We start from the raw sequence: 27,731 nt of genomic DNA, 5'->3' as shown, positions 1-27,731 counted from the left end.
TGACTGTGTTCGGATTGGAAGTGGCTTGAAAGTTTGAAGAGCTTCCATAAAACCCTTGCTGTTGCGGTTGTTGCTGCTGAGCTCTGCTTGGGTCTAAGAAAGGCGGTGGTGTGAATTGCTGAGCTGTCTGTTGTTGAGAAGAAGAATCTGGTCTTGAATACATCATCGTGTATGCTGAAGGATCAAACTGATTTGTTGTTGAAGGTCCGGTGTTTGAGATGAAAGCTGTTTGAAGCTTCGCGTGTTGAGAAGCTGGTTTTTCTCCACTGATACCTCCTGTAATCCCATAGTACATCTCTGGATTTTGAGGAGTTAGTGTTCTTTTTGCTTTAAGCTTTTCTTCTACATCCTTGTTCTCCAATCTTTGAATTAACTCATAAACGGTGATTGTGTCTAGAACACCATTTTCTTTAAGAATTTCAAGAAAACTGCTCCACTTTGCTGGTAAGCTATCGGCAAATCTCTTCACCATTTCTTGTGGAGTGGCAGTGACTCTAAAAGCAAACATCTCGCTCAACAAGTGATGGAACCTTGTAGATAACTCTGCCAAAGTCTCATTCTCCATACACGTGAATCCTTCAAACTCTTTCTTCAGTAATTCTTGCTTGATCTTTCTAGATTGAGCATTTCCTTCACATCGTAACGTGAGCATATCCCACAAGCTTTTAGTAGTCGTGCAGTAAACAAACTGGTGGTAAATGTCTCTGTCAAGAGCTTGTGTGAGAATCATGAATGCTTTCTTTTCTAACTCAAATTTCTTCTTATCATCATCAGACATAGTGCTGTAAGTTTCTGGATTAGATCCTGCAACTTCCAACTCATTTTCAAATGGGGTGAAGAAACACATCCATAGATCTTGACCTTGCCCCTGAACATAAGTTCTCAGCCTTTCTTTCCACCATCCCCAATCATTGATGTGATTTAGCTTTGGCGGTTTTGTGCTTGTACCAGTTTCACTGTCGTTCTGCATCATTGCTTGAATGCTGCTGCTTTGATTTGTGACCAATGCCCATTGATTTGCAGTTATCATTGCAGCTTGAGGTAGGGCAATAGCCTGCATCCATGCAGTTTTGTTGAAATCTGACGCAGATTGTGTAGCTGATGATTGCGTAGCTGATGATTGTGGAGTCAAAGTTGTTGTAGTCCACGCGGTTGGATCCCACTGACCGTTTGTTCCCATTTTATGAAAATTAATATATTAAGTGAAAATTGATTTAAAACTTGAAAAATTAATTTTCACAAACTATGTTAAAATCTTGAATGATAACAAACAGCCGAAAGATCCTTGATCGAAAGACCTGAAAAACACAAACTTGTTAAACTTAAACAGACTGGGATCGAAAGATACTACTTGTTCGAAGGATCAACAGTGTTCGAAAGATCACTGTTGAATTTCGAACAATGACTTCGAAAGATTCTCCAAGACGAAGGATCCTTATCTTTCGAATAATAACTGTAGCTCGAACAATATATCCTTCGGAAAGATTCCTTGGCTCGAAAGATAAATCACAGACTTCGAAGGATGTTCGAAGGATCAATATCTGTCGAACCTCCTTTGATCGAAAGATGATCTTTCGACTTCGAAGGATATCTTTCGATGTGAACTGACACAGCTGACAGGTTGGTGAAAAAGGTGATTGGTTGGTAGACAACTTTCGGCAGAAAGGTATGTTCAAACCTTACCTTTTCACCAACTCAGATTTGACTAATAAAATATTGCCTAAAATAGAAGGTTCTTATCCAGAAACCGGTCACCGGAGTAAGCCAGAATTTTGGCCGGAAATTACCAAACCTTTTAAAACAAGATTTTAAGTTACCCAAACCTTCCTTTAACACACCCGGTTAGTTTAGAACACGTTTTTACGTCAAGAAATCCAAGAAAAACACTAAAAACGGGTGCTAAACCAAGTGAGTTTTGTCCAAACACTTCAAAGTCTTGTATAAACTCGGTTTTTAACAAGGAAAAGAGCCACGGCTCTGATACCACTTGTAGGTCCCCCGGAGGTCGAGGTTAAACCTTATCCTTGTTATGTTTAACACAGTAGCAAGTGCGGAATCCAAGCTAGAGTGCAAACCGGTAGTTTATATGAGAACACAAGCTACAAAGAGAAAGGTAGACACACGAGATATCAAAGTTTTCTCTTGTATTTCAGTGGACACGGTTACAGCCCTTGACCAAACTGAAAATACGCTCTCTACAAGACTAAGTTCACTCACACACACTCACTCCTCTAACTGTGAAGTGAACCCATATATATATCCATAACAGTTAGTCTGATCGATCGAAGGATCAGATTGACTGCTCGAAAGATGATCTATCGATCATACAGCTATCGAAGGACCCATATATACCTCAAAGGATGGTATATCCTTCGAGGTCCATCCACATCCATCGAAGGTTATCTTTCGAGATCATCGAAGGATATAATCAATCCTTCGATGACATCCTTCGACACAACAAACTTACAATCCATGTGTTAACTGTTTGGCCAAGTCAAACCAGGAGGATGGTTGACTTGGTCAAACTTACATTGAAACACATACACAAACCAACAAAAGACGTAAACAGGACTAACAAAAGACATCGTTTAATAACATTACAAAATACAGACAAAGTACAGACACAAGTGCACCAACATTTTATAAAGAACACATGAAGTCCGACCTTTAAATGCATATAAACATGTCCGAGCTTTAGAGAGGCAATAGGTCCGAGCTTTTAAAAGATGTAAATGGTCCGAACTTGTACCTAGGGAGTCTTGTCCGAGTTTTAAACCCCTCTTGTCCGAATTTTTGGCTCCAAAGCACTTGGTCCGAGTTTTAGGGGGGAGCCACCCCTAGTCCGACTTTTGTACAAGATTTTGGAGGTCCGACCTTTTAAGGGGGAGCCACATGGTCCGAGTTTTACCCCCCCCCCCCTCACCCTTGTCTGACCTTTAAACCTAGTAGGGGTCCGAGTTTTGTGAAGGGGACTCCCTTGTCCGACCTTGTGAACCCTTGTTCTCTTGTCCGAGTTTATAATGAAGGCATGTCCGAGTTTTATTGTGTATTGTATGTCTGACTTGTGTATAATTTAAGGGAATCCGACCTTTTGTGATGATCTCTTGTCCAAACTTTGGTGAAGCACAACATGATCTGAACTTTAGTAATGATACATGCTCTGAGTCCTGTCAATGTGTGAAAAGACTGAGTTTATATTGATGCAAGTTCAGAACTCCGTGTGAAGAACAACATACTACTGCATGCTACTGTCTATTACTGTATGCGATTATGTGATACTGTCTGATATGATGCTACATGTTACTGAATGATACTGTATGCTACTGCGTGATAGGATACTGTAAGTTACTGTTTGAACATCAAGAACCTGTAAACCCTAATTGAACGTCAACACTTATCTTGGATTTATGTGCAATATACCTTAGGTCGTGAGTAATAGAACTAATCTTCGCATACACGCCAGGGTTGGCCGCGATAATATGACTGATCTTCGCACACATGCCTAGAAAGGCTGCGAACTATTAACTAAACTTCGCACAGATGCCGGGTGGCCACGATACAAGTATACCTAGTCTAGAATACTTGAGAACTTTCCTTAATCTTCGCATACATGCCTAGAGGGCCGCGATACGAACTATTACGATACATGACTTAATGAACGAATACAAGGCTTACTATACTATTACAATTACTGAACTATAAACTGTGAACTCGCTCAACTAGTTGTTGATCCTCTGTTACATGCCTTGCAGGTCGTTAGATACATGGAGCTTGCACAGGGAGGAGCAGGTCGTTGTGGGCTTGGATCGTGATTGTTTCATTAAACACTTATGACATTTCACACTTTATTATGTTGGGTTTTACTTATACGCTTCCGCTAAACAGTGATAACATATTTATGTTTTGGAACACCTTTCATATGGATTGGTTTGGTTAAATTGCAATTACTTTTACTTTATACATTGTTCTATATGATTGGTGGCTTGATCCTGATCAGTCACGCTCCCAAGCGGTGATACTCCGCAGGTGGATTTTGGGGATACTTGATGCATAAAGCACAGTTAGCACACTGAACGAATAATTCAAAAATATGCTGACAATGCCAGCAATAGACAGATAGTGTCTCTAAGACCCAATATGGGCCAGGGACAGGATATTACACTAGTATGGAGTGTAGGGAAATGAGGACCATAAAACTGCGTCACTAGGTGATAGTTACAGTGTCGGGAAGTGCCTAAAACACACTTTAAATGCAGAATTCTGCACTTATTAATAAAATTCAGCATTTTAAAATACTAGTGAAGTGCAAAAATATGTCAGAATGGTCCTGTATACTTTCCTAAGTGTCGGGGATTAATTGTGTTGCAAAAAATATATATATAAGTCACTTTAAGGAATAGATAAACACTTTAATGGAACGGTATCCACCCGAATAACCGGACATTACCCGAAACACTAAATTTTTGCCAGACACATTGTTTTACTATTTCTTGGCTTGTCGTGATCCCCAAACACCCTAACACTCACTAAAAAGCAACTAATCATCATATAGCATCACATTACTTGAATTCTAACTATCCATTATATATTAGTTACAAATTTTACATCCAACCCCCCCCCCCTAGCCAAAATTGGTCCCAATGGACCCACCAAATTTGCCACACCATGCCTCCCATATCTTGTAAGATTATATTTCAATTGTTTAATGGATTATTGCTTGTAAGCATGAACAAGATATGTGGAAGTACCTCTATAAGTATGGTATGAAGATCACAACCATTACTACTCAAGATCACACTCCCTCACCTCACTCTCCTCTCTCTTTCGGCTCCACCCAAACCGCCACCATCACCACCATCTTCCATTTTCTAGTCTCTTTCAAGCTTAAAGGTTGATACAAGAAGGTTTGCTACTTGTGGAACTTCAAAGGAGCCTTTGTTCTTGCTTGTTCCTCATCTTTTTCTCATCATCTTCATCACTAGTTTCTACCCTAGCCTTGTGCTAGTAGTAAGTTACTTGTACACCCTTGTTCATCTTGTTGTTGTGATCACAAGTTGTAGTATGTTTATTATGTTTAAATCACAAGAAACAAGAACACTAAAAAGATTAAACATGAAGTTCTACATAAAAGATGGAAGCAAAAAGTTACTAGTATGATGTTGTAGTAAGAATATTGTGTTAATTTTATGTTGATTTATGATTATGTAATATTGAGCACCATGTGAATCTTGTTAAATGAGATGTAGAAGTAGGATTTAACAAGAACAAAGAGTGGTTATTTAATACATAAACAACCACCTTCTAGTTTGACCAAGAACTTGAATAAAAATAGTTTTCTTAAAATATAAATGGACAAGTTGATAGATGATCATGTTAATCCAAGTTTTACAAAAGGTTTTTGTAAACATACCAAGTTCAAGAAACGATCTCTAAAAGTTTATGACTTTTACATACTCTTACATAATTTTTGTAAGTAAAATAAGTGAAAAAAAAAGCTTTTATTTACAATAAGAGTTTAAGAGTTAAATTTTTGTAAAAATATTTACAAGTTGTAAACACTAAATTATATTAAGAGAATGATTTTTAAAGAAATAAATACGTTTCGGAAGGTAACTAGGCCTACTAAAAGCCTTACCAAGTTACTACGCGTTTTCGAAATATGTCAAGTTCATGACTATAATAAAACACATATATTTTTGCTCTTGGTGAAGTAAGAATTGATTATTGGTGATTGATGATTGATTTCGAAAAGAAAATGATATGCTTAAAAGCATGGACACCTCCGTTTTTAGGGGAAACTGTGGCGAAATTTTCTAAAAATCTCAAGACTTAGAAAATATTTTCTAGCAAGTGCTTACGAATATATTTTTAACCTTGTTTTCAAAATAAACTTCTCTATGATTCTTATTGCCAAAAATACTAAGTGCCGGAGGTTGGTTTTCGTAATAAAATTTGATAAATATATGTTTAGAATATATATATATTTTGGATTAAGATGTTTTAAGACAAGTAATTTGAATATATTTTTCTAAGTGAGACTTAAAATATATTTTTCGGAATTACAAAGGTACATGTATAAATACCCCATCCTTGGGAAGGAAATACACTTATAAAATAATTAAGAAGTATGAATACGAAATAGTTGCCTAACTATTTTTCCAAAAACGTTAAACCCTAAGCCAAGGCACGGCCCATCCGTCTAATAGGCATTAGTACGTGTAGGTCGTCGCGTAGCAGACCGAGTTGGGATTGACGACTATTTCAGGAGACGCACTTCTGTGAGTTCATGTCCCCCTTTTCTCTTTACTGTTTTCAGTTTTATACTTCGGGGGTGAAATACATGCGACAATTATTACAAACATTTTTTACATGGTATGGTTAGCGTAGGGAGGGTTTACTACTAGATCATGTGAGGGGTGGGTACAACACTTAAGGCCATTAATCCTCGTTGTTAGGACCGAGGGACAGCCCATAAAGGTGACTGTGTCTTCCAGCCGAAGCCCGGTAACAAATTTGCTAGGTTTGAGTTTTCCTGCACTTTCTCACACATACCAGTGGCTTTGCAACCCATTGGTGATCTCTTTTTCCTTATTGCTACATACCAGGGACTTTTATACATACTTTACAGGTTTATACATACTCACTTTTACATGAACTCGCTCAACTTTTGTTGATTTTTCAAACTACATGTATTTCAGGAAATTAGGGGATCTGGCAAGGTATGCAATCATGTCAAGCTGCGTAAGGAATAATGATGTCATCCCGGTTTAGGAAGTGTGACCCTTGCCTGGACGGGTTACAAGTCTAGTCTTAAACCATGTTTTTATTTAAGTCTTTGGTTGTGTCGTATGAACACGTTTTTAAACTCATGTCATGTTGTAATTTGTTTCATGTGTCGACTTTTTAAAACAATGATGTTGTGGTAACTTTTAAAACTTAATGAATGGATGACTATCATGTGTTTTATTTTCATATAGCATTGTTGTGATTGTGCTATGGTATTAAGTAGTCACACCAAATAAACCCACGCTTCCGCAAAAGCTAGGGTGTGACAGCTTGGTATCAGAGCATCGATCATAGCGAACTAGGATTCTTTCTCGAGTCTAGACTATGATCACTAGGGCTCTCACGAAAACATTTTTACATTGCATACACTAGACGTGCAGATCCAGGATACAAAACATTTTTACAAATAAAAGGCACAAATACACTTTTTCAAAATTTATGGTTCAGCCTTAGAGGCTGGGGAGGTTCAGTCTTTGAGGCTGGGGAGGTTCAGTCTTAGAGGCTGAGGGAGGTTCAGTCTTAGAGATTGAAGGGTTCAATCTTAGAGATTGGGGAGGTTTAGTCTTAGAGACTGGGAGGTTGGTCTTAGAGACCAGGGAGTTAGTCTGAGAGGCTAGGGAGTTCAGTCTGAAAGACTGGGAGGGTAGTCTAGGGAGACTAGGAGAATTACTTGTTTGCTTTATTGCGACTTACATGTTTATTTGATTTCATGTTGATATATGTGCATATGTGTGGTTTTGTTACAGACACCATGGTTTCTTCTTCAGACACAGGAGTATCAGACACAGTAGACCCCATGGCAGTCGTGTCAGATGACGAGATACCATCAGAGGGAGACGCATACACATCAGACACCACGAGTACAGATGACGACGATTTTCAGCCCTTCGCGCTGCCAGACATCGGAGTTGAGATCCAGCCTGCTGATGGCATTCCTGCCGGGGATCTACCTCTTGCGGTAATCCCTGCTCCCGTTCCGCTTACTGTTTCCCATGGTAGATGTGCCACTCGATGTCGTATCTGACGACGACATTGATCTGTTCGAGGAGGGTCCCCCTGAGGATGGCTATGAGGGCGGGGCCCCGATTGATGCTGATGTTATTCTTCCTGTTGCTGAGGCCCCTGTAGAGGAGCTTCCTCTTGGTTCACTTGTCCCAGATTTTGTTGGAGTCTGTGGCATCTGCGTCCCTGCACGACCATGGTGTGCAGCATCACTCTCCTGACGCCGACCCTAACATGGCGATGTCCGCTGCACCTGGTTCGTCACATGAGTTTGAGTTTGACCACGAGATCGATGACGCTTTTGATCCAGTTTTTCCTCCCGACTTCGATCCTGACCAGGAGATCGAGTTTATTCATATGGATCAGCCCTTAGAGGCGCCCGTCGCTCCCATTGATCCGTTGTTTGACATCCCTGGTGATTTTGACATGGACCTTATGGACCCTGAGCCTGTCATGGCCCCAGAGCCTGTTGTTGCTCCTGATCCTGCACTAGAGCACGACCATGTTCTTGATGTTGCACCGTCCCTTGCACCACCCATTGCTGACCTTCCCGTTGTTGCTCCACCATTGGTGGATGATCCTATTGTTGATGCACCATTATCTGATCCCGTGCCAGCATTGGTTGACCGTGCACCTTTCGCCGCACACATAGATCCTCGTTATGTTGACACCCGCAATGGGTGGATCGAGGATGATGACGCCTACCCACCGTTTGTGCTACCCGTCACTCCTCCCGTAGCACCTGCTTCTGCACCCACTGAGTTTCCATTGCTCCACCCACACACCACTGACGTCCATCGCACTGATCTTCCCATCACATTCCTTCAGGACATACCGCCACCTCGTCTTGGAGAGGGGTCATCGAGGTAGCCGCCTGTTTCTCTCCCACCCGTACTGTCATCATCATTTCCGTTTCTGTCACAGTTTCCTCATGTTGTACCTGTAGGATCGTGTATCTGACCCGAACGAGTCGTTCAGAGGAGTTTTGATCTATTTCAGGTGCGGAAAACAAGAAATAAACTTAGATACAGCTTAATCTTCACTTTAAACACTCTTCTGATTGATATTATAACAATTACAATCAGGAAACACACCGGCAGCACTTCGGTATGATTTTCAGCAACATACACTACTCTACTCCTATTTCGCTCGGACACACTATATATAGGCACTTTGATTCCCTTGAACATGCTTAAGGGGAATCATCACTTCAAGCGAAATCTCCACTAAACAACTCAAGCGGAATAAGAACAAGTGGTTTCGCTTGAAATGACTAGGTGTCATTTCAAGCGGAATCAGCCTATTTGACATCTAATTCTACTATTTTCTCGTAAAACGTGCCCTGATCTATCCTATCTAGCATAAGACTCGATACAAGACGAAGTCGATAGATGCATGCACTAACAGTACGTGTCGAGTCTTCGCATCTTCAGTCTTGATCAGTCTCTGGGCTTCACTCTCTTTAAAAACATCAACAGACTCCCCTTAACAATGTGCTGGCATTCCTTAAGTTCATCAGCATCATCTGCTTCAGGATCGACATTTGGCTTTCACAGGTTCAAATCGTTGCCTGGCTCAAACTTTGTCCATTGAGTTCTCAGGTATCGGAACCTGATTCTTCAAGCTCAAGCTTCTCAGGATCGATCAACCTGGCTCTTTATCACTCAGCTTTGTCGTTGTTCCAAGATCGTCATCTTTTGATTCAACAGCAATGACTATCAATTTTATTGTTTCATCAATTTGCTGAGGGCGGGCTTATATTTCAAAGCATTTGCAGAAAGTATTATACGGGGACTAGGTCAGAATTTCCATTCAGCAGAAGTCCCGGAATAATACCCCAGATATCACTAAGTATAAAGACCTAGTATCTCAGAAAGAGAGACCTTTCAAACAAGATTTCGGGGGTTACCCATATATCCAAGAAGTTGTTACCCACAGAATAAGCAAGTTTGAATTTAGGTTTATATCTCGTCACAATTTACTAAATGTGCAAAAACCTACTGACATATCCGCAGTGAGATTGTTTATCACATTTTAACATGTCAATTCTTTAGCATGTTGTGACAGTCCACTGATGTACTATCATTTCCTCTTTTATACAACAAAACTCATTTTTGAATTTTATCATATTTTTTGCTTTTTCAAATTTTCTAATGTTTTTGGATTTTCTGAAATTTTTACTCCTCCTAAAATGCAAACACATTTTAAAGAAAGTTTGAAAAACAAACTAAGCTCTTGACCTACTTAGAAAAATTTGAAAACAAACTATACTAGTAAAATTGACAGACTGATATCGAATCACCTCAATTCGCCATCCACTTGGCATAAACAATCAGAACTCCCCTTTTCAACAAACCATTTTCTCATTATGATTTCAAAACACTTAAGTTTGTTTTAATCAAAATGATTTTTCAGGAAAATAAGTTTGTTTTTATCACATGAAGGGATTGGTTCATCATATTGTTCATTTTTAACCACTTGTAGTAAATCAAGTACAACTTAATGTCCCTGATTTACCACTTGCATGTTAGTACCATCAACTCTGTACCACTTGTAAATATATCCAAAACATTTAGTCAACATGTAGGAATAAACCTCTACACAAACCATTTTACCAATCAAGATGTCGATTCCTGCTTCGCACTTACCAACCTGGAAGCTCTGGCATAGTCCTTCTACCTGTAAAATTTAAACAATCTTAAACTCTTTCATACAAAACTGTTTAAAATCATGAATGATGTCGATTCCTGATCCACGATTACAAACTTGGGATCTCCGGCAGAGTCCATCACCTGTAAAAATTTATCAACATTAAAATTTTTCTATACAATCTATCATATCAAGAATGATGCTGATTCCTGATCCACGATTACAAACTAGGGATCTCCGGCAGAGTCCATCACCTGTAAAAATTTATCAACATTAAAATTTTTCAATACAATCTATCATATCAAGAATGATGCCGATTCCTGATCCACGATTACAAACTTGGGATCTCCGGCATAGTCCTGATTTTCAGGGAAAGAGAATTTCCACCCAAGTCTTACCAACCTTGGGTGTTTTCAATTCTTGTTCAGTTGGGTTGTAAGTTGCTTTCTTTGTAGCGTAAAAGTCTTTAACCCCTTTGGCATTTCCTTCGACCATTTTCCCAAAAATCTTCTTAACATTCCCATTAAATGTTTTCTCAATATCAAATTCCTTCTGATCAGAAAAGAATTGATTTGAGATCTCAACCTTACCAACTTTTTGCTTAATATTTTCAAAAGATGGAATCCCAACATCATCTTCTGAAGACACATATTTTTCCTTTTTAACCTCAACTTGTGGCTCTTCTGATTTTGTTGAATCAGATTCATCGCCGACTTTTTCAGAAACATTCTTAATAACCCACACTTGGTTGTCTTTTGCTTTCTTTTTATAAAAATTTTTCTTTGAACTCTCACCAACTTCATGAGTCGAGTTTTCAAAAGTTTTGACCTCTTCAGTTAGTGGTTCAACATCGACAACTTTTTCTTTCAGTTTTTCAGATACTCCCTGTTTTGGTTTGGTCATTTGAGAACAAGTAGATGCAATGTGACCAGCTTCACTGCATTTGAAACAAGTTCGAGTATCTTTTCTGTGAAAGACTCCAGTTCCTTTTCTCTTCATTTCAGCAAGAAACTCCTGGTTTGATTGCCTCCAGAACGGTTTCTTCTGTTCTTCTTCTGCACTTCCACCTGAAACAAATTTTGTGTTTGTTTTAGAAATTTTATCATTTTTATAATTTTCATGTGGTGTAAAGCCCAATCCTTTCTTTTTGTAGCTACCATTATGGTTTGGTTTCTTTTGAAAACCAGAACCAGAATTGTAACCTTTTTTCTTGTTTAATCTTTGTTGAACTCTTGAAGTGTACTTTTTAGGTTTTCCGGTAAGATTTAAATCGTTTATTTCAGAAATATTAATTTCTGTCATTTTGAAAACCTTTTTGATCATGTCAAATCGAACACTTCTTGTTGGAAACTCTTTGTCAGAATATAACTTGTCAGAATCATTCAAAGTATATGCTACTTCGAATGTTTCATCATTCAAGTTTGATTTTGTTAACAAAAACACTTTACTGTAAAGCCGTTTAACCATCGGTTTTGGACTGTTGACTGACGAACTTGACCCTCCAGACTCAGACTTTGACTCAGACTCCTCATCAGTATCCAACACCTGATCTACCACCTTTTTGATTAACTCAGACTCATGATCAGTGTCAGACGAGGTGAACGTGATGTCAATGTTTTCTGGTAATTCATCAGTTGTTTCGGATTTTAGTTTTATATTGACTGCCTTTTGGACTTGCTCCTCATTTGGCTTTCTGGGAGAATAACCTTCCCAGATCGGAGGCGGACACTTGTTATAGCTAATAGTCGGTTTCTTACCAGTATCTTTCTTCTTTGGCTTGTCGTCTTTGAATGCCTCAAAACCTGCAACAGTTAGATAAATTCGATCAATAAGATAATCAGAACTAGAATAACTTTGTAATAAACGTCTGATCCACTCATTCTCAATTTTCTCCTTTTCCAACTCTTGCTTCAGCTCATCATTTTCTTCAATGTAATGACTTATTGCCTTTTCCTTCGACATCATTGTTGCATTCATCATAGTCAAAGCGTCTTCTCTCTCGGAGTTTGTCTTTTGAAGACCAGTTACTGTTCTGTTCAAAACGTCATAAGACTCCTTCACATAGTTGAGATTGAACAGCAATTGTTCCTTCATTTTCACCAGCTCAGCCAACTACTCATCTTTTGCTGCACATTCCTTGCATGGTTCTAAACACTTTGTGCAAGATTTGATGACTTCTACAATCTTTCCTACTTCAATAATTTTCTCCACTTCAACAACTTTTTCATTTTCTTCAACTACTCTTTTGATTGTTTGAAACACTTCTTTAGCAAATTGAACTTTATCATGAAAATCAGAATCTTCTTCTTGATCCATACTTTCACATTTCTGTTTTGTTACAACAATCTCCTCAGCAACATTTTTAACTTCTTAATTTTGAACAATCTCTTCTTCTTGAACAACACTTTCAGACTTCTCATGCTTTTGCACTTTCGCTGCTCTTTTCTCCTTTAGCTTCTCCAAGCGATCTGCAAAATAAAAATGAAAACTTTCAGGAGAGAGATGAGATTTTGCAACATTAATATGTATTTCTTCTTCATCGTCACTGCTATCATCAGTCGGAGATTGATCAAACTCTACTGATTTGTCAGAACCATCATCCGAAGAACCAGAATCAGATGGCGTTTGATCAAAAACAGCTTCTCTTTCTGAACTTTCATCTGAACCTTGTGAGCTTTCATTAGATGAAACATACTTTTTATCTTCATTCTTTACATTCTCACCAATAGATTTCATCCACTCAGTGAACATATTTGGTTCTTTCACGATCTTGGCAATAAAAGCTTTGAACTCTCCCTTTTCATCCGTAAACATATCCCAGCTAAAGCCTTCAGGTAGTCTTTCATCATCTTGATCAATTAAGCATGCTTTGCTGACTGATGAAATGTATTTGTTCCAATTAAAATTTTCTTGGTTTACCAAACATGCTCTTTTTGAATCCTCAATTACTTTTCTACCATGAGCCACTTGTGGTTCTTGTTGTTGTTGTTGACCAACTTGTTGGTACATGGCTTTCCGATAATAGTCATCTTTTCCGAACGGATTCTTTGCATCATTCGCATCTCTATTCTTGCATTCCCTCTTGAAATGACCTTTCTCCCTGCATCTAAAACAACTAACTTTAGATTTATCGAAACCTGAAGTAGAAACATGTGCATCAAGAAAGTCATTTCTCCCAGTAATCAGTTTGAACTTCTCTGCTCTTCTTAAAACACTAGCTAGACACCATTTGATGTCCATGAGTTCCATTTCTTCGGCGTCTATCTGATCGTAATCCTCCTTTGTCAACATAGGATTTTCGATCCATCCTGCAACTAAGCCTTCATAAGATAGAAGCACGGAACCAAGTAATGCCATGTGATCTTTTGCAACCTCTTCAGAAAAGCTTTGACCATCTGGAAGATTCAATGCAATGTTGCATTGTATCACACAACCATTTCCACTTTTAGAACTTTGAGAACTGAAATCTTCAGATGAACTCTTGGGATTAACACTCGGATATGAAGAGAATCCACTACTTTTGTTTGAACTTTGATCAACTTTTTCAGCTGAATCTCCAGCACTAAATGCAATTTGGATTTTCGAGCTTCTTTCAACTTCTGGAACACTGCCCTTGTAGTACATTTTCACATCTTGTTGACCACTCAGACTGTTCATCCTTGCAATCTTTTGCTGTTCCAGATCTTGACTTTCAATTTTCTCGATGAATTGAGAGATTGTTAACCCATCATATACCCCAGTGTTCTTCAGAATCATCAAGTACGTTCCCCACTCTTTCTGTGGCAAAGCGTCAGTTAACTTGTCGACCCACTCTTCACGATCTTTGGTTATACTCAACATAGACATAGATCGCACTAAGTGGCAATATCGTTCGATTAGCTTCTTAGTATCTTCCCCAGGCAAACTAGTAAAAAGATCAAATTCTTTCTTAAGTAACGCCTTTTTGCTTTTAATCATATTTCACTACCTCAAACTTGACTTTAAGAGCATCCCAAATCGATTTTGAAGTTTTGTCATGTTGAAGTAGCACAAAGATGTCTTCTTTGATAGCTTGCTGAAGTAAACTGATCATCATCTTTTCAGCTCTGTACATTTCTCGTTCTTGGTCATTAAACTCTTAGATTTGTTTTTCAGTTTGCAGTTCAGTACGAGGTAGAACATATCTCTTCAAAATACACTCCCATGATCTTAGATGGTTAGCCTGAACCCAGTTTTCGAATCTGTCTTTCCATTCGTAATACTCTTCTATGCTCATTAGCTTTGGGGGTTTTTGAGTAGTTCCCGTTTCGTTTTCCAGGTTCATGTTCTGAGCAATGACAGCCGGAGTAGACGGAGTAGCAAACGCGTTGTAGAAATCGTTATCCATATTTCAGTAATCAAATTTCCAAACACAGTCAAATTCAAGCGGAATAACCCAGACACAATTCAAGCGAAATAACAAACTTCCTTTTCAATCAAAATCTCTCAACCTATACTTTCAAGCGGAATACCCGATTTGCAGGTTGGAGCCGAATCAGCAGGATTTTTGAAGCGGAACCTACACTTTGGAGCGGAACCTCAAATAACCTTCATGCGGAATCTGATTGTAGCTAACTCACTGATTTCGCTTGAACCTTTTCAAGTGGAATCTCACGTTTGAAGCGGAATCAGGTACTTTCTAGCGGAATCAATCAAACAATATCATAGTTTCGAGCGGAATCAAAAACTGTACTTTCGAGCGGAATCACTTCTCGAGTTCATTTTTGCCATTTTTAATGTGAATTTCGGTCTGTAACTTTCTAGGCTTTGTTAATACGTATTTTTACACAATCTGTGAAAAATTGAACCGATTTTGACCGTGAAATCTTGCTGGAATGATGAAAGAAGGTGTAGAAGATAGAAAATTCAATGAAATCCAGCTGTAAACTGCAGAACTCCTCCTCCTGAGCTCTGATACAAGTTGTAGGATCGTGTATCTGACCCGAACGAGTCGTTCAGAGGAGTTTTGATCTATTTCAAGTGCGGAAAACAGGAAATAAACTTAGATACAGCTTAATCTTCACTTTAAACACTCTTCTGATTGATATTATAACAATTACAATCAGGAAACACACCGGAAGCACTTCGGTATGATTTTCAGCAACATACACAACTCTACTCTAATTTCGCTCGGACACACTATATATAGGCACTCTGATTCCGCTTGAACATGCTCAAGCGGAATCATCACTTCAAGCGAAATCTCCACTAAACAACTCAAGCGGAATAAGAACAAGTGGTTTCGCTTGAAATGACTAGGTGTCATTTCAAGCGGAATCAGCCTATTTGACATCTAATTCTGCTATTTTCTCGTAAAACGTGCCCTGATCTATCCTATCTAGCATAAGACTCGATACAAGACGAAGTCGACAGATGCATGCACTAACAGTACCACCTATTGCACCATCTTTCATACCATCGAGCGAGCCATTTTTGTTGACTACGCCCTCTGTTATGCCATTATCTGACCCGTACCACCCATTTCATGTGGGGTACTCTACAGAGGATATACTTGCATCACTGCAGCTACAGCAGGACGCACGGAGCCGTCGTATTCAGGAGTTGGAGAGAGCTCCACGACCACCTTGTCGCTGTCAGACCCCCATGCAGCACCGCACACTTCTCATCCGCTTTCCCCTGATTCAGACATTCGTTTCTTGACATCTGAGCAGCAGATTGCATATTTCCTGCGCATCTGTCGTGCCTTAGAGGAGAATATGTGTAGACAGACTTGTATTTTTGGGGGTGATGTAGCCCCATAATCTTATGTTGATATGTGATGTACTATTAAACATGTAAAACAATATTATGGTTGTGATCAATGAAGCTCAATGGCAACGTTCTCACTACATACTTTGTTGAATTATATGTTTTAATTTTATAACATGAGACGTTCTGTGCTTGATGAATGTTATTACGTACGCATATTATTTATTTACTATGACCTGACCGACATGATCACCCTTTTAGAAGATGCCTCCACGCCGGAACGTACACATGCCTACTACCGAGGTGGAGCTCCAAGGGATAATCACTGCGGCGATAGCACAGTATGCGGCCTCCCATGCAGAAACAAGCGGAAATATCTCGAACAACAACGGTAATAACAATCCACCTAATGGGTGCACCTACAAACAATTCCTCGACTACAAGCCCGTAAATTTCGACGGCACAGGAGGTGCTGTTGCGTTTGTTAGGTGGGCTGAAAAGACAGACTCTGTCCTAAGGATGAGCAAATGCGCTCCTGAGCAACAAGTGACCTACATCTCAGGGCTGTTTCTGGATGGTGCCTTATCGTGATGGAATCTGCAAGTGCAAACCTTAGGAGAAGCGGCAGCTTATGCGTTATCATGGAATGAGCTGAAGGAGCTCATGAGAAGGAAGTATTGCTCGCGTGCTGAAATACAGAAGCTAGAGACTGAGTTCTGGCACCTAAGAATGGAAGGTCCTATGATTGCAGAGTATGTTCAAAGATTTCATGATTTGTCCCATGTAGTGCCGTACATGGTCACGCCTGAGTTTAAACGTGTTGAGCGTTTTATCTAGGGATTGGTCCCTCAGATCATGAGTATGGTTACCACATCCAAGCCTGCAACGATCACGGAAGCCATTGATCTCAGTGTGGCACTTACTGAGGAAGCTATCAGATTGAACAAGTTCTCAGTATCCGAACCAAAGAAGAAAGAGACTCATGTGGAGTCATCTGGTGAAAATAAACGGAAGTTTTCCAACTTCAAGCAAGGTACCAGTAATGTGAACAAGAAGGTTGAATCAAGCACACCGGCCACAGCTGCAACCGGTGTTGAGAACAAAGGAAAGAGTTACATGGGTACTCTACCCAAGTCTAATACGTGCCAGCGCCATCATTCTGGCCAGTGCAGATTGAGGAAGTGCGAGTCTTGTGGAAAGAACAGCCACACGAAGGATACGTGTTGGGCTGGAACTGGTGCTGGGCGTGGTGGTAATCGAAACTATGGGAATGGTAATGGAAACCGCCAACAGGGAGGGAATGGCGGTAATAGAAACCGTGGAAATGTTGCAAATCAAGCTGGGAATGGGAATCGCAACCAAAACAACACTCAAGGTGGAAATGGCAATGGTAATGGTCGGGATGTTTTAATTGTGGAGATGTTGGGCACTTTAAGAGGGAATGCCCAAAGCTGAATCAAGCCCGTGGGAGAGTGTTCAACATAGGCGCAAGGGAAGCGCGCCAGGATTAAAACGTTGTCACTGGTACGTTCCCTATAAACCAACGGTTTGCATCTGTTCTGTTTGATACTGGTGCCGATTATAGCTTTGTATCGTTAGAATTTAAGAACATGCTTGGGTTAACTGCTAGTAAGTTAGATATTCCGTACTCAAGTGAACTAGCTAATGGAAAGCTAGTTGAAGCGAATGAAGTTGTCCGAGGATGTGTAATTGAGTTGGGAGAATGCGGGTTCACTTTGGATCTACTACCAGTCGAGTTGGGAAGTTTTGACGTGGTAGTAGGGATGGATTGGTTGTCAAGCAACAAAGCCGAGATTGTTTGTCACGAAAAGACCATTCGCATCCCAATAGAAGATGGAGAGACGATCGTAGTCCATGGAGAAAAGCGCTATACGCCTCTGAGAATCATTAGATGTCTGAAAGCTAGAAAGTGTTTACAGAAGGGATGTGTTGCCTACTTGGCACACATCGTGGATAAAGAAGCTGCTGAGCCAAAGATCGAAGACATTCCAGTCGTAAAAGAATATCCTGAAGTCTTTCCACAAGACTTGCCAGGATTACCGCCGCAAAGACAAGTCGAGTTCCACATTGACTTAGTTCCAGGCGCCGCGCCTGTGGCTAAGGCACCCTACCGACTTGCGCCTTCGGAGATGCCGGAGTTGTCGACGCAACTTCAGGAGTTGTTAGACAAGGGATTTATCAGACCAAGCTTCTCGCCTTGGGGAGCTCCAGTTCTGTTTGTTAAGAAGAAGGATGGTAGCTTTCGCATGTGTATCGACTACAGAGAACTGAACAAGCTGACAATCAAGAATAGATATCCTCTGCCGTAAATTGATGACCTGTTCGATCAGCTGCAAGGTTCGAGTTTCTACTCAAAGATCGATTTGTGATCCGGATATCATCAGTTGAGAATTCAAGAGGAAAATATCCCCAGGACTACTTTTAGAACTCGATATGGACGTTACAAGTTCCTAGTTATGTCGTTTGGGTTGACAAACGCGCCAGCTGTTTTTATGGATTTGATGAACAGAGTTTGTAAGCCGTACCTCGACAAGTTTGTGATTGTGTTCATCGATGATATTTTGATCTACTCGAAGATAGAGGATGAGCACGAACAGCATTTAAGAGCTATCTTGGAGCTACTTAAAAAGGAGAAATTGTATGCCAAGTTCTCGAAGTGCGAGTTCTGGTTGCGCGAAGTCTAATTTCTTGGACATGTGGTTAATGGAAATGGAATCCATGTGGATCCCACAAAGATCGAAGCGATAAAGAACTGGGAAACGCCAAAGACGACAACCGAGATTCGACAGTTCTTAGGTTTGGCTGGTTATTACCGAAGGTTCATTGAGGATTTCTCAAAATTCGCTCAACCTTTGACTTCACTTACGAAGAAAGATAAGAAGTTTGATTGGGGAGTCAAACAAGAAGAAGCGTTTCAGTTGTTGAAGGACAAGCCTTGTAATGCACCGATCTTATCGCTACCCGAAGGAACGGATGATTTTGTGGTATATTGTGACGCCTCGCGTCAAGGTTTAGGATCGTGTTGATGCAGCGACAGAAAGTTATAGCATATGCTTCCCCCCAGTTGAAGGTCCACGAGAAAAAATATACCACGCACGACTTGGAATTAGGCGCGGTGGTATTTGCGTTAAAGATCTGGCGACACTATTTGTATGGTATGCGATGCACCATCTACACTGATCATAAGAGCCTACAGCACATATTTGACCAGAAGGAGCTTAACATGAGACAAAGACGCTGGGTAGAACTATTGAACGACTATGACTACAAAATCAAGTATCATCCAGGGAAGGCGAATGTGGTCGCTGATGCCCTAAGTCGAAAAGAAAGGATCAAGCCCATAAGGGTTAGGGCTTTGGAAATGATTGTCCAGACAGACCTCTCATTGCGCATTTGTGTCGCGCAGAGAGAAGCTCTGAAAGAAAGGAATATTGAGGATGAGTATCTCCGTGGAATGGAGAAGCAATTGGTACCAAACGAGGAAGGAACTTTGTGCTTCATGAGACGAATTTGGGTTCCTCTGTTTGGTGGATTGAGAAAGGTTATTTTCAATGAAGCTCACAAATAGCGGTACTCAATTCATCCAGGAGCAGATAAGATGTACCAAGATCTTAAGGATTTCTACTGGTGGCCTAGGATGAAAGGCGATGTTGCAGTATATGATAGCAAGTGTTTAACGTGCGCCAAGGTAAAAGTCGAACACCAAATGCCCTCAGGTCTTCTGCAACAACCCGAGATACCCAAATGGAAATGGGAACAGATTTCAATGGATTTCATAACGAAATTGCCAAGGACACCCAAAGGTCATGATACTATTTGGGTAATAGTAGACCGTTTAACGAAATCCGCGCACTTCCTGTCCATCAGGGATAAAGATAACACGAGTAAACTAGCTGAGATATACATGAGAGAGATCGTCGCGCGACATGGAGTGCCTCTCTCAATCATCTCTGATAGGGATGGAAGATTTGTGTCAAGGATTTGGCAATCCTTTCAAGAAGCATTTGGTTCTCAGCTGAATCTAAGTACAACATTTCACCCGCAAACTGATGGACAAAGTGAACGAACGATTCAGACATTAGAAGACATGCTGCGAGCTTGCGTAGTGGATTTAGGTGGAAGTTGGGACACTCACCTACCATTGGTCGAATTTTCATACAATAACAGTTATCATGCAAGTATTCAAGTCGCACCATTCGAAGCTCTTTATGGATGCAAATGTCGATCACCGATTTGCTGGGCTGACGCAGGTGATAGACAACTAGTTGGTCCGGAATTGGTCCAGGAAATGACAGACAAGATTGCACAGATCCGAGAGTGCATCAAGGCGGCTCGTGATAGACAACTAGTTGGTCCGGAATTGGACCGAAGAAGGAAACCTCTGGAATTTGAGGTGGGAGATATGATATTATTGAAGGTTTCACCCTGGAAGGGTGTGGCACGCTTTGGAAAGCGTGGAAAGTTGAATCCGCGCTACATTGGCCCATTCAGAATCCTGCAAAGGATTGGGCTTGTAGCATACAAATTGGACTTAGCTGCTGAACTTAATGGTGTTCATGATACATTCCATGTATCAAACCTGAAAAAGATTCCGACTCAAGAGACAGTTGTCATTCCTGTTAACGAAGTTCATATTGACGACACACTCCACTTTGTCTAAGAACCAGTAGAGGTTACTGATTGGAAGATTAATAAAACACGCATGAGTAGTGTCAAGCTCGTCAAAGTTCGATGGAATGCAAGACATGGCCCAGAATTCATGTGGGAACGTGAGGATCATATGAAGGAGAAATACCCCCATTTATTTCCCAAGACCCCTGCAACTAGAAGCAGAACCTAAATTTCGGGACAGAATTTTCTTAACGGAGGGAGAATGTGACAACCCTCACATTTACAGGTATCCGTACATTTGATTAATATTAAATTTGTGCTTAATGACTGTGCTTGATTACAACTGTGATTAAAGTGCTTTCTGTTTTCTGTTACACACATACGTATGCATCATATTTCATACTGTCACTCCGTATATTACACACGAACTTTAGTGACATACTTGATGCACAAAGCACAGTTAGCACAAAGAACGAATAATTCAAAAATATGCTGACAATGCCAGCAATAGACAGACAGTGTCTGTAAGACCCAGTATGGGCCAGGGACAGGATATTTGTAGGACCGTTATTGATAGTCGTGTGAGTCAATCAGAGCTAGATACTACTGATAATGCAGCGGAAATACAAAATCAGCATGAATCAAAGTAGAAAATGAGTAGAAACAGAAGCAGATCACTTTAAACTGGTTTTCTCATTAATTCTTCAAGAAATAGTTGAGCAGCAGTTCGGCTACACAGTAAACATGCACGTACAAAATGAGAAAACACTATAGCTATATATAGGGGATGAGATTTCGCTCATATGACCATGTGTCACTTGGAGCGAAATCAGAAGCTAGTGATTTCGCTCCAAGTAACATATTGTCACTATGAGCGAAATCAGTACATTAAAACCATACATTTACATTTCAACCCCTATACTATGCATAATTAACACTTCTAGACCCTATACATGAACAACTAAGACTTAAGACGCAGGCTTTAGACATTCGTGCACCAACAAACTCCCCCTTGGATACAGCCGCAGTCTTCAGTCTTGACTTCGGGTCTTCACAAGGACTTGAACTTTTCTTCATGCTGCTTAGGCTTCTTCCTAAGCGCGTTCCTTATCCTGTCATTCTCTTTCTTTCTTGCCTTCTCTTCTTCAGCTTGAATGTTCATCCACGTTTCTCTCTTTTCTTCAAGCTTTTGACGTTCACGCTCAGCTTTTCTCTTCACTTTCTCCTCGAGCGACCACCAAGATGACTTCCATTTACTCTCAGAATTGATACCTTTCTGAAAGCAAAGGGTAGCAACTCTTTGAAACTTTAGCGCCTGCTCTTTATCTTCAACTTGATAGTGAATCTTGTTGATGAATAAACATTCGATATCCTTCGCAGAGCAGTTCACAAGCCACATAGGGCCATACACATGTATCTCTCGTAATTCTCCTCCTGCTCTGTAAGTAATGACAGCCTCAGTCGAAATGTAACTATACACCCAGCCCAAAAAGCCTTTGTAGAAATCCTGCTCCATTGGTGGCACTGGGATAGTCTTCATTGTCTTTGGCTTTTTGACGTTAAGGATAGTTTCTACAACCCCTGTTTCAGGATCAACCCTTTGCACTCTCTTAGGGTAATGTGGTTTCCAAGGATGAAACTCTTTCAACGCTTCAAACTTGATATACCCCCACATTGGAATATCATTCTTTCGTACCGGATAATCTAAAGTTCTGACTTTAGATAGCTCTTCCACATCCCAGCAGGGTAATGACATCACGTCATATAAGTACTCAAAGTACTGCACCCCGCATTCTCTCCTGATTGCGTAAGCATTAACTTGAGGTAAGAAACCCCAGCTGATAATGTCACCGAGAGACACGCTTCGATCACGTTGATAGTACTTTAATGATCGTTTGAACTTCCTCTCGTGACTGTCTTTGAACCATTTCTTCCTTTCTTCCTTTGCCATATCTTTGGGAGTGCCATCAAAGTTCTTATCTTTCAGGATCTCAGAAACTTTTCTTCTCAACTCATCGCGATTTTCTTCTGTAAAGAACTCCATCAGTGTAGGCAACTGTGAAGTATCTTCATTAACACTTTCATCATCTGTCCAATCTTCAACTTTGACTCTGTCATGCATGTCAGCATCTTCAACATACTTATACTCATATTCAGGCTGTTGATTGATGTCGAAGGCGTTCAATTCTTCTTCAAAATCGAACTTAAAATCAGGATTCACCATGGGAGTCATTTCTTTAATTGCTTCCAACGTGTATGTATAAAAATGTTCGCCTTCTTCTCTATAAGTATCCAATCTCAGGATTAACTTTTCGGCATGTTGAACATTTTATGCATCACTCGACTCCCCCTTTCCATCAGCTCCCCCTGATTCTTCATTCACTGAATCGTTCATCAAATCATCAACTGTTTTCTTAGTGGAAGCTTCAGATACTTTCACACCCATACCACCCTGAGCATCATCATCATCGTTACCAGAACCATGACTGCTCGCTGAATAGACTTTCTCATCTTCATCATCTTCCTCGTCATCCTCCTCTTCATCATCTTCGTCATCACTATCACCAATTAGCTCGTCAAGTGGTATATCTTCTTCAAAAAGACCAGATATAGCAGAGATAGGCTCAGGATTTTCAACAACCATAGAAGGAACAATCGATCTCTCTGTCACTGCAGAACTTCCTTCAGCGCCTTTACCTTTATTTTTCATTTGTTCATCAATCTCTGCTTGACGTTGTGCCCTGAGTTCCTCAACTTGCAACTCTTCAAACTTTTGCTCTACAGACGTTCCGAGCATACTTTCAACGACTTTATTCAACATATAGAACTCATGATCTCTTAATGCTTTAGCCGCTTCTAACTCTTTGTTTTTCAGTTTGAAGTACTCGTTCTGTTAATCTCTTCGAGTCTTTTCTTCTTCAAGTTCAGCAACTCTCACCTTCAAAATATCAATCTCTGATTGATCAGAATCAATCTTTTTCAACAACTCTTTGTTATCACCTTCCAACCTCTTCACACGCATTTCAAGAATTCTCTCACGATCTGCGACTTTCTTGTTTTCAGCAGCTAATTTATTGTTTTCATCTAACACTTCATCCATCTTTTTCTCCAACTTCTTCACTTGTTCATCGTTAGCAAAACCGAAATCTCCAATGTCTTCAAGACTATCATGAGGAGTGTAAAGACCTTTGCCAGAAGAACCAGGTTGAATTTGAGTGGGTAGAGGTGTTTGAAAGATTTCTTGCGATGTAAGAAGCATTTGTTGTGGTGGCGGTGAAAGATGTAGTGGTGAATGATGTATAGGTGATGTTTGTCTAGGTGGTGTTGGTTGTTTCGGTGGTGAAGGTTGTTGTGGTGGTGTAGATTGTCTTGGAGGTGATTGGATTGGTGATTGAGGTGGTGTTGGTTCATGTGGCGGAGTTGGTGGTTTCCTGGTTTCTTTGGAAGGCTTCTTCTTTAAGACAATCTTTGGCATTTTAATCTTCGGTGTAACTTTTCGGATCTTTGGAGATACAACTTTCTTTCGTGCTCCAGCTTTCTTTGGACCATTGAAGGAAATTGTGACTCGCGGACATGTTCTGGAGAAGGAACATAAGCTTCATCATCATCCTTTTCCTGTCTATCTCTTTCTCAACAACTTCTCTTGTTCTGTTGCTTCCTGAACTCTTCTTAAACGTTCAGTCTCGTCAATCTCATCATCTGAAGAGCTCGAAGAACTTGTAGTGCTCTTATCAACATCATCACCCTAATGTCATCAAAAACCTTCTCTTTTCCAGCTTCGACATTAACCGCTTGATCAACTTCAGCAGTCACTGTTGGCCCGGTTTCCAAGACATCAACATTAAACATCATATCTTCACCAGCATTATACAGATCGTCTTACGTAGCTACAACTGTCTCATCTTCTTCAGGTTCATCAATCAATAACGTTTCTGCTGCTTTCTTTTGCTTTTTCTTTGGTTTTGATGATGACCCTTCACCCTCTTGAATTTTAGGAGTGGCCTTTCTGCGTCTCCTCCCTGTTTCTTTGACAAACCATTCATTTTTGATGCTTTTAAACTCCGTAAGAGTTTTCAGCTCTTCAGCATAGGCAGCCTCTTTCATCTCTTCTTCGTTTCTCCAGTTTTTGTGATCAACTGGATCAGGATCAACATAATTGGCATCCTTTATAAACCCGAAGAATTCAGCACCAACTTTTGGTTCAGGGTGATTAAGATGGTATCTCGCAAGCTGTTTAAGCGAATCGTTGCTCATATGAGATTGCACCAACAAGTCGTCCTTTATATTTCGATCAATTTCTGGATAAGCGTGATCGATCAATATCTGCACAAATCGAGGATACATCCAAGACTTGCTCTTTGTTGTGATATTCTCTGTCATGTAGTGGAATACAATATGCGAAAAGTTGTACTTCTTGTTCTGCACAATGCAGTAACCATGTTCATTTGATAGTCGCGCATTGTATCATAACTCCCCTTTGTATGACTGAGTGACATCAAAAGACAATGAATAAGGAACTTGTATGGTTTCTGAAATTTTGACTTCAAATAGTTCCCGACATTCAATGCTCCCTGATAACCCATTCTGAGCATGCATCCTTTCACCATTCGTTCTGGAAATCTTATTGGCGACTCTGCTTCATCCGGAAAGTTAATAACCTCACGAATAAGTGCTTCAGTGACTAGTATCTTCTCATTTTTACCATGCACCTCAACAATCGACGAAATTACTTTGTTCTGATCATCGTAGCTTGCATTCTTCCAGAAACGGTCTATATGAGATCTGTACAGTGGACGTTGATCCGTAAGCGCTTTTTGGATTGGAACTCGTCCCATAAACTCCAAAATACCACTAAACTTGGCTAATTCAGGGTTTTCTGCATATCCAAATCACAACAACTGTTGTGAAGAGGATCAAAGATCACACTTGAACCCTGCATATCAAACAACATACACTGAATCAATACTTAGAATAATTTTCATCAAAACAGTTTCAATTGATCACACTTGATACACCAAAAGCGAAATCAGAATGATACACTATAAGCGGAATCACAAGTGTGCACAATAAGCGAAAACACAGTTTATGTTCAAAAGCGGAATCAGAAGGATGACATAAGAGCGAAATCACATGATACATCTATGAGTGGAATCACTAATGTGCATCTTGGGTGAAATCAAATTCATACACTCAAAACTCATCAAATCATAAAATTGAACATGTTATCTTGTAAATCTGTTTAATTTCAATTTTAACCATAAACAAACCCTTGATCTAAGCTTGGATATCCTGTGTTCCGTCAAACCTCATCAAACATCAGATTTGTTACAATTAACACACATCAAGATGATTAACAACCTAAACTGACAACATATGATTGATTCCAAGTTCCAATTTAACAGATAACACCTTGAATCTAAGTTATTGTTCATCAAAAGTGCTGACAGTTCAATCTATGGGTGAAATCGATCAAATCAGTTCATGAAATACCTTGCCCATGATTACAAAATGATATAATCACTAGATCTGAAGAAAAATGGGCAGCACTTCGCCTGTAAAACGTGGTTTTCAAGGTTTCGCTTTGTGACAACTCGAATTTCCAAGATTCCTATTTCGCATTTATTGCACGTTCGTGTATTGTTTAGTTGTTTAATTGCACAAGTAATTGGCTATAGAACTGTAACGTTTTGATACAATGAAGTGTATTGTGTGAGTATGCATGGTTATGTGTTAATTGTGAAAGACTTGTCAAATATGTGAACTTGGTGGTGGAATTGTGAAATTGTTATGAGATGGTGTACTTGTGTAAAATATAGTAATTCAGGGTGTATAGAGTAATTAGTGAAAATTAAACCATACTTAACCCTAATCTCTTTCAATAATCATTCACTAATCATCACAAGAATCAAAACACGTACACCCACATTCCCTAATCCTCTCTACAACCACCTTCTCATCATTCTTGGATTCACAAGTTCTTTTGCATCAAGTTTGATTGCCAATCCATCTAGAATCGAATCAAGGTAATTGTTTAATCATTGTTTGTGATTAATTGTTGATAGATTGATCATGTAAACCCTAGTTCTTCACATACTAAGTTCTGTAATTGTTAATGTGATTCTGATTATTGTGGTTATGATATTTGTCTAGTGCTTAATCGATTGCTTGATGATTTTGATGTATGATATGAAGAGATATTGATTATGTGTTGATTACTGCTAAACAGATATGAATTAGGGTTTTGGGATCGCATGAACAATAGAACGTAACTGTTGAATGTATGGGTGTAACTGCTTCAATTGTAATTATGATTGTCTGAGCTTTGTGAATGTTGTTAGTCTGAGTTTTATAACAAGGACATCTAGCCCGACTTTTATTAGATGTATGATGTCCGACCTTTATGATGATTCAAGAGTCCGAGCTTTTTAATAAACATTATGGTCCGACCTTTATTAGTCAAGGTGGTCCGACTTTGTAACAAACAAGAGGGTCCGAACCCTTGGAACCCTTGATGTCCGAGTTTTTGAAAGACACCAAGAGGTCCGAGTTTTCATTAGGCAAAGGGGGGAGGTCCGACTATATATGAGGGGTGGGGTGTCCGAGTTTTAAGAGGAACAAACCTCTTGTCCGACTTTTGTTTGAGGAAGGAGGTCCGAGTTTTGTCAATCACATGGAGGTCCGAGCTTTAGTCTCTCCCCCCCCCCATGTCCGACTTTCAATCCCTAAACCCCCCTTGGTCCGAGTTTCACCCTCCCTTGCCCTTGTTCGGACTTTGTTGAATGTTAAGGAATAGAATCCGACTTTTTGTGATGTGCTAAAGTCCGACTTTTGTTTACATAAGGACTCTAGGTCCGAGTTTGTGATATAGACACTATGTCCGAGATTTGAATGTGCATATAAGGATCTGACTTGTGTTTAAACACAAGGATCCGACC

General features: G+C 39.9%; 2 protein-coding genes across 2 annotated transcripts; both read right to left on the bottom strand.

Moving 5' to 3' along the window:
- Nucleotides 1–23,125: 23,125 nt before the first annotated feature.
- Nucleotides 23,126–23,617, bottom strand: LOC110944973 (prothymosin alpha-B-like). Its single transcript, XM_022186615.1, has one exon. It carries the CDS (start codon nt 23,615–23,617, stop codon nt 23,126–23,128), a length of 492 nt encoding a protein of 163 aa, XP_022042307.1.
- Nucleotides 23,618–23,689: 72 nt separating this feature from the next.
- On the bottom strand, nt 23,690–24,271 carry LOC110944974 (CCAAT/enhancer-binding protein alpha-like). Its single transcript, XM_022186616.1, has one exon. The coding sequence runs from the start codon at nt 24,269–24,271 to the stop codon at nt 23,690–23,692; it is 582 nt and encodes a 193-aa protein (XP_022042308.1).
- Nucleotides 24,272–27,731: the final 3,460 nt, after the last annotated feature.

This window comes from Helianthus annuus, chromosome 6 (assembly GCF_002127325.2).
Source record: "Helianthus annuus cultivar XRQ/B chromosome 6, HanXRQr2.0-SUNRISE, whole genome shotgun sequence".
NCBI classification, from domain to species: Eukaryota; Viridiplantae; Streptophyta; class Magnoliopsida; order Asterales; family Asteraceae; genus Helianthus; species Helianthus annuus.
Note: the sequence above shows the minus strand (reverse complement) of the source record. Positions and strands in the feature narration are given on the sequence as shown.